At 40.0% G+C, this 16,665-nt stretch overlaps 3 protein-coding genes across 3 annotated transcripts in view; 2 read left to right on the top strand and 1 right to left on the bottom strand.

Moving 5' to 3' along the window:
* Nucleotides 1-5,542, top strand: part of SNW1 (SNW domain containing 1) — a 32,952-nt gene extending 27,410 nt beyond the window's left edge. The window contains exons 11-14 of the mRNA XM_058739849.1: nucleotides 63-159; nucleotides 2,409-2,526; nucleotides 4,606-4,769; nucleotides 4,850-5,542. Of these exons, the coding sequence (XP_058595832.1) occupies nucleotides 63-159; nucleotides 2,409-2,526; nucleotides 4,606-4,769; nucleotides 4,850-5,048 (578 nt within the window). The 3' untranslated portion in view covers nucleotides 5,049-5,542. The remainder of the gene's footprint in view (nucleotides 1-62; nucleotides 160-2,408; nucleotides 2,527-4,605; nucleotides 4,770-4,849) is intronic.
* SLIRP (SRA stem-loop interacting RNA binding protein) lies at nucleotides 5,536-13,900 on the bottom strand. The gene is made up of 4 exons (XM_058739858.1): nucleotides 13,754-13,900; nucleotides 10,247-10,305; nucleotides 6,098-6,205; nucleotides 5,536-5,648 (listed from the first exon to the last, which is right to left on the bottom strand). The coding sequence occupies exons 1-4, from the start codon at nucleotides 13,848-13,850 to the stop codon at nucleotides 5,577-5,579; spliced, it is 336 nt and encodes a 111-aa protein (XP_058595841.1). The 5' UTR covers nucleotides 13,851-13,900; the 3' UTR covers nucleotides 5,536-5,576.
* A 22-nt stretch (nucleotides 13,901-13,922) lies between these two features.
* ALKBH1 (alkB homolog 1, histone H2A dioxygenase) overlaps nucleotides 13,923-16,665 on the top strand; it is a 28,309-nt gene continuing 25,566 nt past the window's right edge. Inside the window, exons 1-2 of the mRNA XM_058739857.1 lie at nucleotides 13,923-14,138; nucleotides 16,353-16,461. Coding sequence (XP_058595840.1) covers nucleotides 13,956-14,138; nucleotides 16,353-16,461 — 292 coding nt within the window. The 5' untranslated portion in view covers nucleotides 13,923-13,955. The remainder of the gene's footprint in view (nucleotides 14,139-16,352; nucleotides 16,462-16,665) is intronic.

Raw genomic sequence — 16,665 nt, 5'->3', positions numbered from 1 at the left:
TCTGGTTCCAGATATTAATGGGTAACATAGTGGTGAAGTAATTTTCAACTCTGTTCACACAGAGGATGGGGAGGCACGTGAGAGGGATGAAATCCGGCATGATAGGCGAAAAGAGAGACAGCACGACCGGAATCTTTCCAGGGCAGCTCCTGATAAGAGGTAGGTGCTATTTGAGATAAATACGAATTATGAGGAGTGGCTTTTCTGAACCTTTTAGAGAGAAGGTTTAGTCCACTGGGCCCAGTTTTGCTTCTCTGCCTTTCCTTTTTAGTTTGATAACTTACTAGATCAGCACTATTTTCTCACACCAAACTATTTACTTTTTCTTAGAAGAAGAATTGACTGTCCCTGGAAGTAATCCTTTCTTATCACCCTGTAGATGTATAGAATAAGCTAGAATTGCGAATGACAGAGGGATATAGAAAAGGGAGTTCAGATCATGTTTGTGAAGGTAGTAGATAGGACTGTTCTGGTCTGTTCTTTTCCTATTTTAAATGGTGAGACCAACATTATGTGCCTGTTCCTCCAGGCAGAGAATAAGCGTCTGTACTTTTTAAAAAATTATTTTTTTAATGTTTATTTTGAGAGAGAGAGCGCGCACATGCGTGAGTTGGGGAGGGGGCGGGGGGGGGGGGGGTAGAATCCCAACCAGGCTCCTTGCTGTCGGCACAGAGCTTGATGTGAGGCTCAGTCTCATGAACCGTGAGATCATGACCGAAGCCTAAGTCACAGTCGGATGCTCAATGAACTGAGGCACCCAGGCGCTCCAAAGCTTCTGTGCTTTCATTGAGATACTCCTACATGCAGAGGACTGTCCCGAGTACGGTGGCAGATAAGAGCAGATTTTGAGAAGTGAAAATCAGCCTCTTCTCATGAGCAGTTCTATTAAAATTCAAAGACAGAGCTACCATGTAAAATTACTTGGGAAAATGGACCAGAGCACTGTTAATAAGTACAGACCTGCGTGAAACAAACAAAATATTTGCATGGGGACTTGGACTAAAGTAGGGATTGGTAAAGTTTATGGTTCACCAAAGGCTGAGGCCTGAATTCTGAGTGAGGGTTAAATACAACTATGAAACATTGTCTTTCCATATGAGCAGTTTTCCACACTCTCATCATTTTGTGAGCTATTGATAAATCCATTTTTTTTTCAAGTCATGTACTAAACATGAAAAAGAAGATTCCTGCTGGTGGTGGTCTTTGTTATTTAATGGCATAGCTCATCTCCCTGGGTAAGTGAAGCCCTGGAGAAGCAGAAAATCTGAATTTCAAATTGTGGATAATAGCGGTGTAGAAGAGAGTGGAATGAAATGTGAAAGTGCACAATTAATGATACTCTTGCTCTGAAATTCCTAAGCTGTAAAAAATTAAAATGGCTCTGTAGATAAATTGGGCCCTTAAAAACAGTAAAGTGGTTATGAGAATTGATAATGTAGAAAGACTGTAAACTTATGACTGGGTGAAAATTAGGTTGTCTATAGAAATCATTTTAAGACTTGAGTTTCAGGCCACCTGGGTGGCTCAGTTGGTTAAGCATCCAACTTCGGCTCAGGTCATGATCTCATGGTTCATGAGTTCAAGACCAGCTTCGGTCTCTGTGCTGATAGCTCAGAGCCTAGAGCCTGCTTTGAATTCTGTGTCTCCCTCTCTCTGCCCTTCCCCGGCTTCCACTGTCTCTCTCTCTCTCTCAAAAAAAGTAGCGCTCTGTCTCTCAAAAAAAATAGATTGACAGACCTGAGTTTCTGGTAAAATAAGTGATGACAGTTACCATGGTTTCATTATGATATAGATTGCATACATACTGAAACAGCAGGGGAATTAAGATAATCTGAATATGGAAAATCATACTGAGTAATCCAGTCATTGATATGTTTTTCTCAAAATTCTTATAGGATAAAATTACTAAATGTGGTTCAGGTGAAGAACTGATTCTGGCTTACTGACAGTGATTCATAGGATACATCTAATTTGCATCCAGTGGGCCCCCTCCCCCCCCCCCCCCCCCCCCCCGTCCAACCCTCGCATAATAGCAAATATAGACTAGCAATTTTCTATCTCAGCATGCTCTGTTAGGTGATTTCTTTTCTTTTTTTTTTCTTCCTTTTTTTTTTTTTTTTTGTAAGGTGATTTCTTGTATTAAACATTTCATGTCTAGAGTGAGTCTCTTGACAGTTCTTTTCATTGAACAGAAAGGCCTGATTGTAAAACCCCACCTCTTCTAATAATCACATCTCTGAAGTGCTGTAAGGACTGCCAGCCCAATTATGCATTATCAGGGAATATATGTTCACAAGATCTGAACAGGATATATTCATTAACTTTGCTTCTGAGATTGGTTAGGTTGAAATTGAAATTCAGCTTGTCTGTGAAAAGTTTTCAGTTAGCAACATTATATTTCAAAACAGGTCAAAACTGCAGAGAAATGAAAATCGAGATATCAGCGAAGTCATTGCTCTTGGTGTACCCAATCCTCGGACATCCAATGAAGTTCAGTATGACCAAAGGCTCTTCAACCAGTCCAAGGTACAAGGAATTTAGAAATAGCATGTCTTAAGTGTTGATACGAATACAGTCCTCAGGGAAAAGAAAATTAACGTATCATAGATTTGGATCAATCTAAGTAAGGTATGCTGGCATAATGAGAGAAATAAATATTACAAGTTATGTTATAACTTAGCTGCTTTATCTTATTTGATCTTTGATGCAAGTAAGATGAAACAACTCTGATTTTGCCCTCTTACAGTTGGCTAAGATTTAAGACACTAGTAGAAAATGAAAGAAATTAGGTGATTTAAAAAAAACCTAATATATTGGTCTTTTATTTCTAAAATAGACCCAGTGTCCTACAAAACTATCTCTTTTGGTTTTTTGTTGATCTTTGAAAAAAAAAAAAACAAAACAACTTTTTAATGCTATAGAATCACATAAACTTGAGATCTTTAAAAGATGAAGCTAAAAAACTAAATTTAAGTGCTAAACTAGCTATCAGGAAATCTGATTCCTAGAAGCTATTGTTATTAACTAGCTAGGACACATTAGGACTGAAGAAGTATCTTTATGTTTTAATCTACCCAACATTGATTATTTACAGACATAAGACCTTTAGATCAAAGATAGATGTGCTTTGCCCTCAAAGAACCTTCAAGTCTACTGGAAAATACATATATGTATATAAATAAGGACAAGGCAGGCTGTAATAAAAATATAGACCTAGAAATAAAGTTCTACTGGGATATGGAACAGAAAAGTTTATTGACTCCGAGGCTTCAGGGAGATTTGAAGGTAACATTTGAGTAAGTTCTTTTAGTTTAATAACTTATTAGGTACTTTTTTACATTCCTGGCATTGTTCTTTTACTTGTATTATTTCAATCCTTTAAAAAACCCTATGACTTCATACTATTTGTTACCACCTCTGTATGTTTGAGACACATACAGGTTTAGCTAGAAACTGATAGAAGATTAAAACATGGGCTGTCTCGATTTCAAAGTTTGTGTTCTTAAACACTATGCTGTGGTAATTTACCAGGCTGAGCAAAGGGGTTAGGCATGAAAGTTTCATGTAAGTAAATATTTATGACTGTCACCTCTTACAAGCTTAAACTTAAATTATTTCAAAGTTATAATAAAAATTTTCCTAAAAAAGGACATCCCGTAGTAAGGAACCATTCAAATATATGAAGCAAGTTCCTTGTTGTCTTAGGATTTTCATTAAGAGCCTTATTGTCTCTTGCTATAATAGTGATTGTTCTTGGAGTGCCTGGGTGACTCAGTTGAGCATCTTGATTTCAGCTCAGGTTACGATCCTAGGGTCATGGGAGCCTGCTTAAGATTCTTGCTCTCGCCCTCTGCCCCCTCCCCAGCACATGTTCTCTCTCTCTTAGATAGATAGATAGATAGATAGATAGATAGATAGATAGATAGATAGATAGATACAGGCAGGCAGGCAGGCAGACAGACAGACAGTGATGTTCTCAGGGAGTTAAGGGCTGTGACATTTATTCTAAACAATTTTTTTACGTTTATTTATTTTTGAGAGAGAGAGAGAGTGAAAATGGGAGAGGGGCAGAGAGACAGGGAGACACAGAATCCAAAGCAGGCTCCAGGCTCCAAGCTGTCAGCACAGAGCCCAATGTGGGGCTTGAACCCACAAACCGCAAGATCATGACCTGAGCCAAAGTTGGACACTTAAGCAACTGAGCCACCCAGGTGCCCCTATTCTAAATGAAATCATACAGGGATGCCTGCCTATACAGCATGCAACTCTTGACGTCAGGGATGTGAGTTTAAGCCCTATGTTGGGCATAGAAGTTACATGATAAATAAATCAGTGAGTGACATCAGGTAAATGGTACTTGACAATTCTTTCATCTTTTTGCCATTGTCTGTAAAATTGAAATTGTCAAGTACCTGTTTATACTACTATCCCCCAATTTTAATGACTACTTCACTAAAGTAGTCAGACTTGTTAATTAGCACTGTATTTAATCTAAGGACCAAAGGTGGTAAGAATGAAAATTTATGGACTTTTTTTAATGAAGATCATTTTAATTTGCAGTTCAGATTGCTGAAAATGTGAACTTTTAATGTCCTTGTTCCACAGGGTATGGACAGTGGTTTTGCAGGTGGAGAAGATGAAATTTACAATGTTTATGATCAAGCCTGGAGAGGTGGTAAAGATATGGCCCAGAATATTTACAGGCCCAGTAAAAACCTGGACAAGGACATGTATGGTGATGACCTAGAAGCCAGAATAAAGACCAACAGGTACCAAGGCAGACAGCTCAGTCTCACTGTTTGCACTAGTGAAAACAAAGTGGTTCATAGTCCTTTTTCTTTTTCCCTAGATTTGTTCCCGATAAGGAGTTTTCTGGTTCAGACCGTAGGCAGAGAGGCCGAGAAGGACCAGTTCAGTTTGAGGAAGATCCTTTTGGTTTAGACAAGTTTTTGGAAGAAGCCAAACAGCACGGTGGCTCTAAAAGACCCTCAGACAGCAGCCGCCCCAAGGAACATGAGCATGAAGGCAAGAAGAGGAGGAAGGAGTAGATACACCGTTCTTCAAAGTGAATGAACTTTTGTCCATAACCCTAATGATGCAAGTCAGATGGGGAAACACTTTGTAAATGGCCAGGATAAAAACCAAATCTGGGTGTCAGACCCCAGCACTACTTTTTATTACGGGAGTGAGGGGGGGGGGGTGGAAAATTCTTTGAACTATTTAGTTTTTTTAAAGAGTGGGTTGTGTTTGTGTTTCTCCTACCTTTTGGCATTTATAGAACATACTGCCCCACACATGAAATTAAGACCACTTCCTTTTGTGTGATGTTAGTACTTTGGGGATAATATTTTGTGTAAGAAGGACTGCTGATGAATACAGTTGCCCCAATCACAGTGAGTAGAAGGATGTTCACATACTAGAACTGTCCTGCCAAATGACGCCTGCCCCTCCTGAGCTCGGTTTTCATTTGGAGTGGGGAAAGCAAGCTCTTGCTTGGTGCAACTACTTGTTTCAAATAAAAACATTTAGACAAAATTTTCAATTTTGTTTACTTTATTTAATAGGTAGTAACAGTCTCAAAAATCTTTTTCCTCATCAGATGTTTGATCCCCTTGCAAAATTTTTGGTCTTTGAGCTTGAATGTGGAGCTGAGAAAAATCAAATAAGCATTGTAAGGAAAGACAGTATCTGCAAAAACATTACAACTGACTGAAAACTGCCACTTTAAGACTGCCTTTTTATTATGGAGTCAGCAGCAATAAGTCAAGAGGATGTTATTTGTTCCCTGCTCTTAAAACTAAATCGGTTTGACCCAAGGTTGCATGGTAAGTGGAAAAGCCAGGATTTCAACAGTCTCCCTACCTTGTAAGTAAGTTCCCACTGCTCTATGTTAGATACACCTTGCTAACCATTAAAGGGTCTTCCTGTACTACCCTCCCCAGACATTTTAGAACTGGCACTCTCCCACCACCACCATTCTTTAACCAGTATTAAGGAAACCTTAGTTACAAATCTCCCAAAGACCTTGTCATTCCATACTTTTGACCTACTGACTGATATATAGAAAGCTCACGACATTATACAGAAAAATGTTTACCTTTACTCCATCAATAATATGATTTTCTTGCTGTAGTGCATTCTGAAGTTCTTCTTCTGAAGAAAACTGAATCCAACCCATACCTCTGTGAAACCCAGTCTCTTTGTCCTAAAAATTCAAAATTTAGGAAGAGATTAATCATGAACTTGAAAAACGTTTCCATGAGCTCCAAAACAAACTACCAACTTTTCATCTGCCAAAACGGCATAACAGACATTATTAAAGATGTTGAAAAACTCAGTTACCAAAGGGTTAACTGCCGTGTTAATCTTAACATTCTGCTTTTCTGATGCCACTGGAGAAGTAACATATAGGTAGTAAAGTTTCTTTGTCATTCAAGATACAAACCACACTAAAATAAGGGAAATTTTAATCACATAAATACAGTACTCTAACTTCCTCATTTCTAGAAACTAAAAAATTAATTAAGCCTCAAAATCTAGGTGCATTTCTGGTAATTTTGGAGACCAATTACTCTCATCACCACTACTACATTATAATCACATACTCCCTATTCCTAATGAAAACTAGGAAAAAAGAAAAAATATATACAGTATTACCCTTATTTACCTAGCTCCAGACTTCAAGGTGCTTCCCTTTGTGCATAGGACAAGAGTGCTTATCATCCAACCTATACATCAGCACGTGTGGAAAAGATTCTGGTGTGCTTCGAAGCACCCTGCTATTTAAAGACGAGGGGTACCTGGGTGGCTCAGTCGGTTAAGCATCCAACTCTTGATTTTGGCTCAAGTTATGACCTCAAGGTTGTGAGATCAAGCCTGCCATTGGGCTCTGTGCTGGTCATGGAGCCCGCTTAAAATTCTCTCTCTCCCTCTGCCCCTCCCCACCCAAATAAAAAGAACAGATACAAAGATGTCTATTCACTCAGTGTACATCATCATCATCATCAATCTTGTTACAAAGTTATGTTGTGCTCCACACCACCCCCAAACCAAATTCTTAGAAGTTGCCCCCATATTTAAAAGGTGACTTTTTTTTGAGAGAGAGAAATAGTGGGAGAGGGGGGCAGATGGAGGGAGAGACAGAATCTTAAGCAGGTTCCATGCTCAGCACAAAGCATAGGGCTCAGTCCCACGACCCTAGGATCGTGACCTGAGCTAAAATCAAGAGTCTGAGGCTCAACTGACTGAGCCACCCGGGCACTCCTAAAAGGTGACTTTTTAAGTATAAATCTAGACTGCAGGAAGTTTCTGGTAATGTCCCAGTGATTCACTCCTTACCTCAGAAAGATACAATTTCTCCTCTATCTCCTTATGACCATTGCTGTAAAAGCTTTAAAAATTTTGTGTGTGGGGGGAGCCTGGGTGGTTTAGTCAGTTAAGTGTCCAGCTCTTGATTTCAGCTCAGGTCATGATCTCCCAGTCGTGAGACTGCACACTGAATGTGGAGCCTGCTTGGGATTCTCTCTCACCTCTCTCTGCCTTTCCCCTCCTCACACACACACTCTCTCTCTCTCTAAATAAATAAACATTTGAAAAAAATGTTTTGGGTTTGTGTAAAACTTAAGTACTGTGTATCTAAGATAGGAACCTGGATTTCTAACTTGAGTACATGAATTTGTTTACCAGAAACTTTTTTCCTGTTACATTTTATTTAGTTTTACCAAGAATCAAAATTTTCTTTTGTTTAAATCTAAACCTGTTAACTCCAGGTCCTAAATTATTTTATTTATACTTCTAAGAGGGAAATGGGAACCAAGAAAAATGTGTTACTATTTTTGGATAAAATTTTTTAATGCTCTTCAAAAAACACAAGTTTCATACTCTGTAAAATTGTAGTTTTTAAGCTTATAGAAACATTTTCATGTCAGTAATACATGTGCCTCATTCTTTTAATCAACTGTATAAAAAACTCCATTTTATCAATGAATATTTAATCCCATTGATAAACATTTAGGTTCTTTCTGGTAATATTACTATTTTTTTAATTTAGTTTAAAGAGAGAAAGTGCAAGCAGGCGAGAGGGGCAGAGGGAGAGACAGAATCGTAAGCAGGCTCCATGCTCATCGCGTAGCCCAATGCAATACTCGATCTCAGAACTCTGGGATCATGACCTGAGCCGAAATCAGGAGTCAGACGCTTAACCAACTGAGTACCCAGGCGCCCCTTTCCAGTTATATTAGTGAACAATGTTGCTTTGAGCATTCTTAACCACACCATTTCTGCAGAATAAATGCCTAAAAATGGAATTGCTAGATCAAAGCAAATACAAATTCTAGATTTTGATTTTACCAAACTACCCTTCAGAAATGAAGTAAACTTCTGAGCAATTTCAGTGCCAGCTTCCCTACACCCTCACTAGCACTAGATAGGAGTAATTTTTTAGATCCTTGGAAAGCAACAAACATTAAGAGTTAAGAATTTAAATTTCTTTAAGTTGATATTTTACCATAGTCTTCTCAGTGTCATGAGGAAAAAAGGGGCAGTTTTAGTGAAGCACCTGTAAACTTTGTGTGTACTCACATCACACCATCAAAAATCCAGTAATTCTAGAAAGCCCACAGAAAAATACAGCCCAGAATAAAGCAAAACAAATTCATAAACTAATTTCTAAACCTTCCTTAGAAAGCAAAGGAGGGGTGCCAGGGTGGCTCAGTTCGGGGAGCATGTGACTTCGGCTCAGGTCATGATCTCATAGTTCGTGGGTTCAAGCCCCACGTCAGGCTCTGTGCTAACAGCTCAGAGCCTAGAGCCGCTTCAGATTCTGTGTCTACCTCTCTCTGTCCCTCCTCTGCACGTGCTCTGTCTCTCTTTCAAAAATAAACATTAAAATTTTTAAAGGAAATATAACAAATATAAAAATACTAAAAGAAAAAAGGCATTCAACTTAATAAGGATAAAGATTAAAACAGATATTCTCTAGGGGCGCCTGGGTGGCGCAGTCGGTTAAGCGTCCGACTTCAGCCAGGTCACGATCTCGCGGTCCGTGAGTTCGAGCCCCGCGTCAGGCTCTGGGGCTGATGGCTCGGAGACTGGAGCCTGTTTCCGATTCTGTGTCTCCCTCTCTCTCTGCCCCTCCCCCATTCATGCTCTGTCTCTCTCTGTCCCAAAAATAAATAAAAAACGTTGGAAAAAAAAATTTAAAAAAAAAAAAAAAAAAAAAACAGATATTCTCTACCAGTTGAAAAAAAATTTTTTTTAAATGTTTATTTATTTTTGAGAGACAGCATGAGCAGGAGAGGGGCAGAGAGAGAGGATGACACAGAATTGGAAGCAGGCTCCAGACTCAGCTGTCAGCAGAGAGCCCGACATAAGGCTCAAACCTATGAACCATGAGATCATGACCTGGGCCAAAGTCAGACACTTTAACCGACTGAGCCACCCAGGTGCCCCTCCACCAATTAATTTTCAGATAAAATCATCCTTTAGTATCAAGTCCTTACTATAATACTGGAGTGGGCAGAATTCAAAGATGGCCCTGTGATCTACACATGTCCCACCAAGTTACCCTCTGTATAACCCCTTCCCCTTGAGGGTGTGTGGGACCTGTGACATGCTTCTAACCAAAAGAATATGGCAAAAATGATGGGATGCCACTCCCATGACTATGTTCTAAGACAAACTTAACAGACTAGACAGAGAAACTCCTCTGCTGACTTTGAAGAAGTAAGCTGCCATGTTGGGGGAGCCTAAAGACCTCCCAGGTAACAAGGAACTGCAGGTAGTCCCTACAAGCTGAAAGCCAGCAAAAAGGTAGATACCTCAGTCCGACAGTTCAAAGATGAATTCTGCCAACAACCTGAGGGATCTTGGACATCAGTCTTTCCCAGTTGAGCCTCTGATGAGACCAAAGCCCCAGCTGACACCTGGCCTGCAACTATATGAGACCCTGAGCAGAGGACCCAGTAAGGCTATGCCCAGGTTCCTGATCTGCTGAAACTGTGGATAACATATGTTTGTTGTTCTGAGTCCTTACATTTGTGATAATTTGTTATGTGCAGGATCAGTTTTTTTTTTTTACTTTTTAATCCGTATCACCCATAATTTTATCCATAAAGACTCTGAACAGCTTTTACTTCATTAGAAAGTCATACAAGTTGATATGTTTTGACAAAAACTCAAGAATTCGAGGATAAAATTTGAGGATCAAGGATGAAAGGATAACTTTTTTTTCAAAGAGAATACTCACAAAAGGTATGATGCACTTTCGTATATGGCCAAACTGTGCAAAGTGTTCTCTCAGCTCACCTGTATAGGAAGAGAAAACATGTTAAAAGTAGTTCATGTATTTTGGGGTACCTGGCTGGCTTAGTCGGTAAAGCATGTGACTCTTGAAATCGGAGTTGTGAGTTCAAGCCCCACGTTGGGCACAGAGATTACTTAAAAACAAACAACAAAAAAGGAGTTAATATATTTTGTATCTTTCATCCTAGATTGTAGGTAGAAACCAAAAGTGGGCCTAGAGTTCCCAAACATTTTGTGAACAGGAGCTACTTTGCATTTCCTTGAAGCCTTAAGATTTAGGAAGCAGCTATGGTACTGACTACAGATCTTCAGGTTATGATGGGGTTACAGCTGATAAACCTATTGTAAGTTGAAAATATCCTAAGTTGAAAATGCATTTAATACACCTAACCTACTGAACAGCATAGCTTAGCCTAGCCTACATCATAAAAAAGTTTTTTGTTTATTTTTTTATTTTTGAGAGAGAGAGCATGAGCAGGGGAAGAACAGAGAGAGGGAGACACAGAATCTGAAGCAGGCTCCAGGCTCTGAGCTGTCAGCACAGAGCCTGGCATGGGGCTTGAACCCATGACCTGAGCCAAAGTCGGACACTTAACTGACTGAGCCACCCAGGCACCCCTAGCCTAGCCAGCTTAAACATGCTCAGAATACTTACATTAGCCTATAGTCAGGCAAAACCATCTAATGCAAAACCTATTTTATAATAAAGTGTTGAATTTCTTATGTAATTTATTGACTACTGAAAATGAAAACCAGAATGGTGGTTAAGGGCACAGAGTAAGTCTATGAGTTGTTTACCCTCGTAATCACATGGCTCACTGGGAGCTGCATCTTGCTGCTGCTGCTGCCTAGTATCACAAAAGAGTATCATACTGCATATCACTAGCACAGGGAAAAAAAATCAAAATTTAAAGCAGAGTTTCTTCAGAATGTGTATCACTATTGCACCATTGTAAAGTCAAAAAATTGTAAATGAAACCACTGTAAGTCAAGAACCATTTCTATAAAGCTGCAATGTACCAGATTTGGGGATAGTGTGTGTAGGGACACACACAGATAAATTGCTGAGTTGACTGTAGTCTTCATCCCCTGCAGAGGAGTATCTTCATCATAGTGTCAGGTGCATGGATAACAATCCTTGTGAGAAATTCACACAAAAGACAATTTAACCGTAGTGTGTTGTTTAAGCCCTTGCCTTCCATAAAGTTTACACTCAGTTAAAAAGCTGATACTTTAAAATTTGTTGAGATGACCCTGCTTACCCTTCCTGCTTTATTTCCCATTGCTGGCCCATAGTTACTCTCTAGTATAGCAAATGAAATTCTGTGTGTCCCGTGGATTTCCATCTTTGTCTATCGTTATTTCCCCTTGTTATGTCGGTAATCCTATCTCTTCCTGCCTAAATTGTAATTATCCTTCAAGATCCAAGCCAAATATATCCACTGAATATTAATTTATCGGGGATCTACTCAATACAAAACAATGTTATTATCCTGACCCAAGTCCTCAAAGATGCATAGTAATCTTAAAAATCAAAAATACATGATCTCTTCTGAACTACAGTGCTTGTACTTTCCCTGATTGATATTTCGTATTACCTGGTTATTTCCCCTAGCTCATCTAAACCTCACTGCTTCAACAATTGCCTGTATCTGTTGTAAGTCTCCTCACCCTCACCACAACACCATAACTTTCCCGAGTGTTGAGTCCACTATGTCAATAGTAATTGATACACAGTAGGGCAATATTTGATGAATGAATAAATGCCTAGTAATGCTTCAGCAACCCATAGGGACTAAATTTCTGAAGAGCTCTCCCAGTTGGTCAAATCAGTTGTCAAGATCAGGACCTCAGAGACCATGTTACTGGAGAATAAACAAAATAGTGTTAAATATACACGTTTTAAACCAGGTATTGAAAGTTCTAGAAAACATTCACTTCCAAAACAAACTAGTTCTGGAAGGTAACCCTCTTCCCAAATCACCTATAACTGTTAAGGGAAAACAGCTGCAAGCACCAAGAACAATGCCCACCACAAACACTCCTTAAATATTTGCTGAATGAATGAATGAATGAATGAATGAACTGAGAGAGGATGTTTCAAAGTTGTATGTTACATAGACTCTTTGTAAGAGTTTTAAACCAACCCATTATGGTCTGTACACCTGCAACTGCAAGATGCTGATGAAATCCCTAGGCCTTTACACAGTTTCAAGGAGCCTAAGCAAGACACTGTACTGGCTTGATCTTCACCTGCCACATATTGAGAAAGTGAGGCACAAACTGATCTATTTTCCATTCCACTACCCACACCTGGACCACAAAAACTAAGAGGTGAGTAATCCCAGTTCCATTCTTTTCTTTAAGGGAGATGACCTGATACATGAAAACCTATAAAACTGACCATGGATTTTTAATTTTTGGTAGGCAAATATAAAAACATTTTCTCAAAACTGCAACTGACAAAAATCAATGTTGGTAAGAGATTTCGATACTGATTACTCCCAACCCTCTATCTCCAGCCTAGGTCTCTCCCCTTGAGCTTCAATTACAGTAATCATGAAAATGATTATCATTCATTGAGCACTTATGTATCTAGCACAGGTCTAAGCGGTTTACATATAAACTCATTTTAACCCAATCAAAAATCCTATGAGGAAAGTTATTACTGACTCCATTCCACAGATGAAACTGAATTACAGTAGTGAGCCCTTTTCCCAAATTACCTCCCTTTTTTGTTGCACAAGTATTAAATGGCCGAAGTGGAATCTAACCTGCGCAGTATGTTTAAAAGGGCACTTCTCAATCTCTACACAATCTTCTCTGTCCACTTGCTGACGGAGACCTCACAGGTTTTTCTCAAACTCAACACATTTAACCTTTAACTCCTCTTCTTTAAACCTGCTGCTTCCACATCCTAACCACGATATTCACCAACGCTAAAAACCGGGAAGTTGTTCTTCCTTTTCCGTCATTTCGTACTCTTTCCCATTCAAACCATCGCGAAAAGCCGTTGATTTTGTTCTGTTAACATAGGTGGATTTGACCCGCTTTTCTACCACTACACTATTTCAGATCCTCTTCTTAGGACTAAATTACTGAAACTGCCTTTTAGTTCGTCTTCCCGCCTTCAACCTTACCAGTTTGAATCCATCCTCCATACCATAATCAAAATAGTCCCTTCTAAATCGTACATCTTAACGTTTGCAAGTAACGAACTGCCACCAAATCACTCCCGCAGGCAGGAGACCCTAAATACGTGCCGCAAAAGCTCAAGACGCATCCCCGATTAATTGCAAAAAAAAAAAAAAAAATTCTGCTCACTGGCTTGCTCAGGAGCAACAGCTCTTAATCCAGCTACCACGCTGATTCCAGCGCTCCGCCAAAAGCAGTGCTTTTGAGGATCGCTTGAGCCTCAAACTTCCGCCCCTAATACGTCTCCATCACTCACTCGAGGCTGCGGTCCAGGGAATTTTTCTGACGAAAGCCACCGGCCGGCTAGCACTAGTACGCAGCGCCATAGCTCCCCTCACCGCTGAAGCCGCCATCTTTAGATTAAGGACCTCTGTGACCAGTGGTCACGACCCCGGAAGAACCTGCCGGATCCGGAGCACGGCACTCTGCTTCCGGGTCAGAAGAGGCCGGGCAACGAGATGGGGAAGATGGCGGCGGCCGTGGGCTCTGTAGCGACGTTGGCGGCCGAGCCAGGGGAGGACGCCTTTCGGAAGCTTTTCCGCTTCTACCGGCAGAGCCGCCCCGGTTCCGCAGACCTGGGAGCGGTCATTGACTTCTCGGCGGCCCATACAGCCCGCGGCACGGAGCCTGATGCCCGCAAGGTACGGACAGAGGAGCGGCGCACATCACCGGTCGCCTCACCTCGCTTTTTTGAGGGTCTTCACAGCTCTCCTCATCTCTTTTCGCTGAGTGTTATTGAGTAATCCCCGGCCTCGGTGGGCGCGGAGTTGAATTGTCCATGAAGAGTGACACTTTGGCGGTGAAGAGCTGTGCTGCCGGGTTACTCCACGCGGCCTTTCCTGGCTGCGGCCTCAGAGAATTCCTGGGAATTGGTGTTCATTCCTAACATTAACTGTTCGTTTACATCTCTACTTCAGTTTGTGTAAAAGCCCATAAACCGTGTTCTTACACGGTAGGGAAGCGCTTTGCAGCTTGAAAAAAACAACCACCCGAATATCCCCACCACTGAGAGGGATCGATTTTGTTAAGCCGTCGTCCGTAAAATAGGTCCCTGTCGTCTCCGGACCTCTCAGAAAAAGGGCATTGAAAGATTGAGATCATCTCTCCACGTTTGAAAGGAAAGGGCAAATGGATTCAAGCACTATGCATTATTTCTACCTTTCCCCATGTTAAGTAGGAAAAGTAACATAAAGGGGGACACGGAAAATCACAGTTATAGTATATAGTATGCATAATTTCTTTATAATCGCTGTTAACACTGAGGATCCCTGATCCCTTAATTTGCCCTTGGTGTTGTCCACAGATGGCTGGATGGAGCATTCCCTCTAAGCTTAATAATAATTCTCAGTAAAATTGGAATGCTGTAGTAACACCATACTTATCTAGAACTTTTTAGGAACTTCATTTGTTAGCAAAAATGGTCTTAGAGTTGTCGAAATAACATACAGAAAGTCTGAACTCTAAGAATAATGTACATGGGACAGACCCTCATTCAGCTCCTTTTGCCTGTATTTTGCTGCAGTATTTAAATACTTTTAGAATATAAGCCACCTGAGAAGAGGACATTGTGTCTAGCACACTATCTGAAACAGTAAGCATTCAATAAATACACTATCCATTGAATACATAAAAACATCAGTATTTAGTTTCCCAGTACAAAACAGATTGAAAGTCGCAAATTGGAAAAGAAAGTTGCTCTGAGAGCAACTGATGAGCAGTGGAGAAAGTGACAGCTAATAGGCAAGGGGAAAAGCAGAACTTTTTTTTAAACTTCGAGGTTTGGTTTAGCTTAGCATGGAGAATAGGTCCACAAACTTACTTCAACTATGGGAGTGTTGCTGAATTACAGTACATTACTAAATATGGTCTATTTAAGAAATCATTACAAAATGTTTAAAATAAAAACATCAGTACCTGGAAAAATTAGCTGGTTAAGACTCGCAGAGTTCCAGGTAGCCATTTTATTACAGAAACTGGTATTACACCAGCCACTTGTTGGTATTTTTTTCTGGAAATCTCTACACTTGGTGAAATTAATAGGATGAGAGATCCTGTCTTTTTGGAAGAGAACATTTGATGTATTCTAAGGCAAGCAAGATCCTAAGTTTATTATTAGTGGAAGAATAAAGGTTTTTGTTTTGTAAATGTCCTTTAGTGACTGCATGTTGGATCCCTTAACCAATTTAATAAGGCATCTCTAAGATACTCTTATATGCAAAGAAAACTTCATGAGCCCCTGAAAAACTGAATTTCAAAGTAATTCACAAAGGCAAAAGCTCTGAGTTTCATTTTGAAGTTTCATCTAAAAAAGAATAAATATCGTACTTTCAGCAAACAGGGTTTCCAGTGTTTCACTGAAACGTTTATTCTGTCTGGTGAGAGCACTCTCTCCATTCTCTTATCCTCTCCTGCCTGATGTTCCTCATTGGTCTGTTTAAGCACCAGCTGTATATAAGTGCCTCAAAAGCATTGATAGCCTGAACTGAGATGGGCAGCATTTTGACTAAGGGTATTTCAGTACACCAAACACCTTTCATGATTTAGAGTCTTAGAAGAAATCACAAAAGTGTGGCGTCATACAAAAAGGTAGTCTTGAAGGCCAAAATCAACCTCCTTCTCATTTCTGCTTAATTTTATATTACTTTCTAGTGTTAGTGTATAGATGAGAAAACTAAGGCTCTAAGGAGTGACTTATCGAAGTCTTACATCAAGTAAGTGGTAGAACTAAGTTTAGGAGCCCAGACTTAAGACTCTGAATTTTGTCTCATACCGGAAATAACTTTAGAAATTTGAGATTCTCAGAGCTGACCTGCAAAGTAGCTTTAGCCCTCCAACTTCTGTTTCCTTCCTGTCAGGTGATCAGATCTCAGCTGAGTGTGTCTTCAGTCAGTGACCATGATGCACATAGAGCAGGACTTCAGCCAGTAAGCAAGTGGCAAGCCTACGGACTCCAAGGCTATCCTGGTGAGTGCAGCAGACCCCAAAAGATAAGATCATGTAATCATTTGTCTAATTTCAGAGCTGTGAAGAGAGTGGGGAAGAGTTGTAAGCAAGTATGCAGACAAAGAGTGAAAATAAATACGGAAATATTTCACTCTCAAATCCCTTTTAAATTCTGTCTCATCTAAAATTTCCGTTTATTTAACATTCCTGCAGGATAGAACAGGG

Source organism: Neofelis nebulosa, chromosome 7 (assembly GCF_028018385.1).
Source record: "Neofelis nebulosa isolate mNeoNeb1 chromosome 7, mNeoNeb1.pri, whole genome shotgun sequence".
NCBI lineage: Eukaryota > Metazoa > Chordata > Mammalia > Carnivora > Felidae > Neofelis > Neofelis nebulosa.
The sequence above is the reverse complement of the archived record's forward strand: the minus strand, read 5'-3'. Positions and strand labels throughout refer to the sequence as shown.

What these genes read in the sequence shown, in the direction of transcription:
- SLIRP (XM_058739858.1), bottom strand. Translation starts at nt 13,850, where the DNA reads ATGGCGGCTTCAGCGGTGAGGGGAGCTATGGCGCTGCGTACTAGTGCT. An exon ending in TCCCTGGACCGCAGCCTCGA is followed by an intron (nt 10,306 to 13,753) that starts GTGAGTGATGGA and finishes CTTCCTATACAG; the next exon opens with GTGAGCTGAGAGAACACTTT. An exon ending in GAAAGTGCATCATACCTTTT is followed by an intron (nt 6,206 to 10,246) that starts GTGAGTATTCTC and finishes TTGAATTTTTAG; the next exon opens with GACAAAGAGACTGGGTTTCA.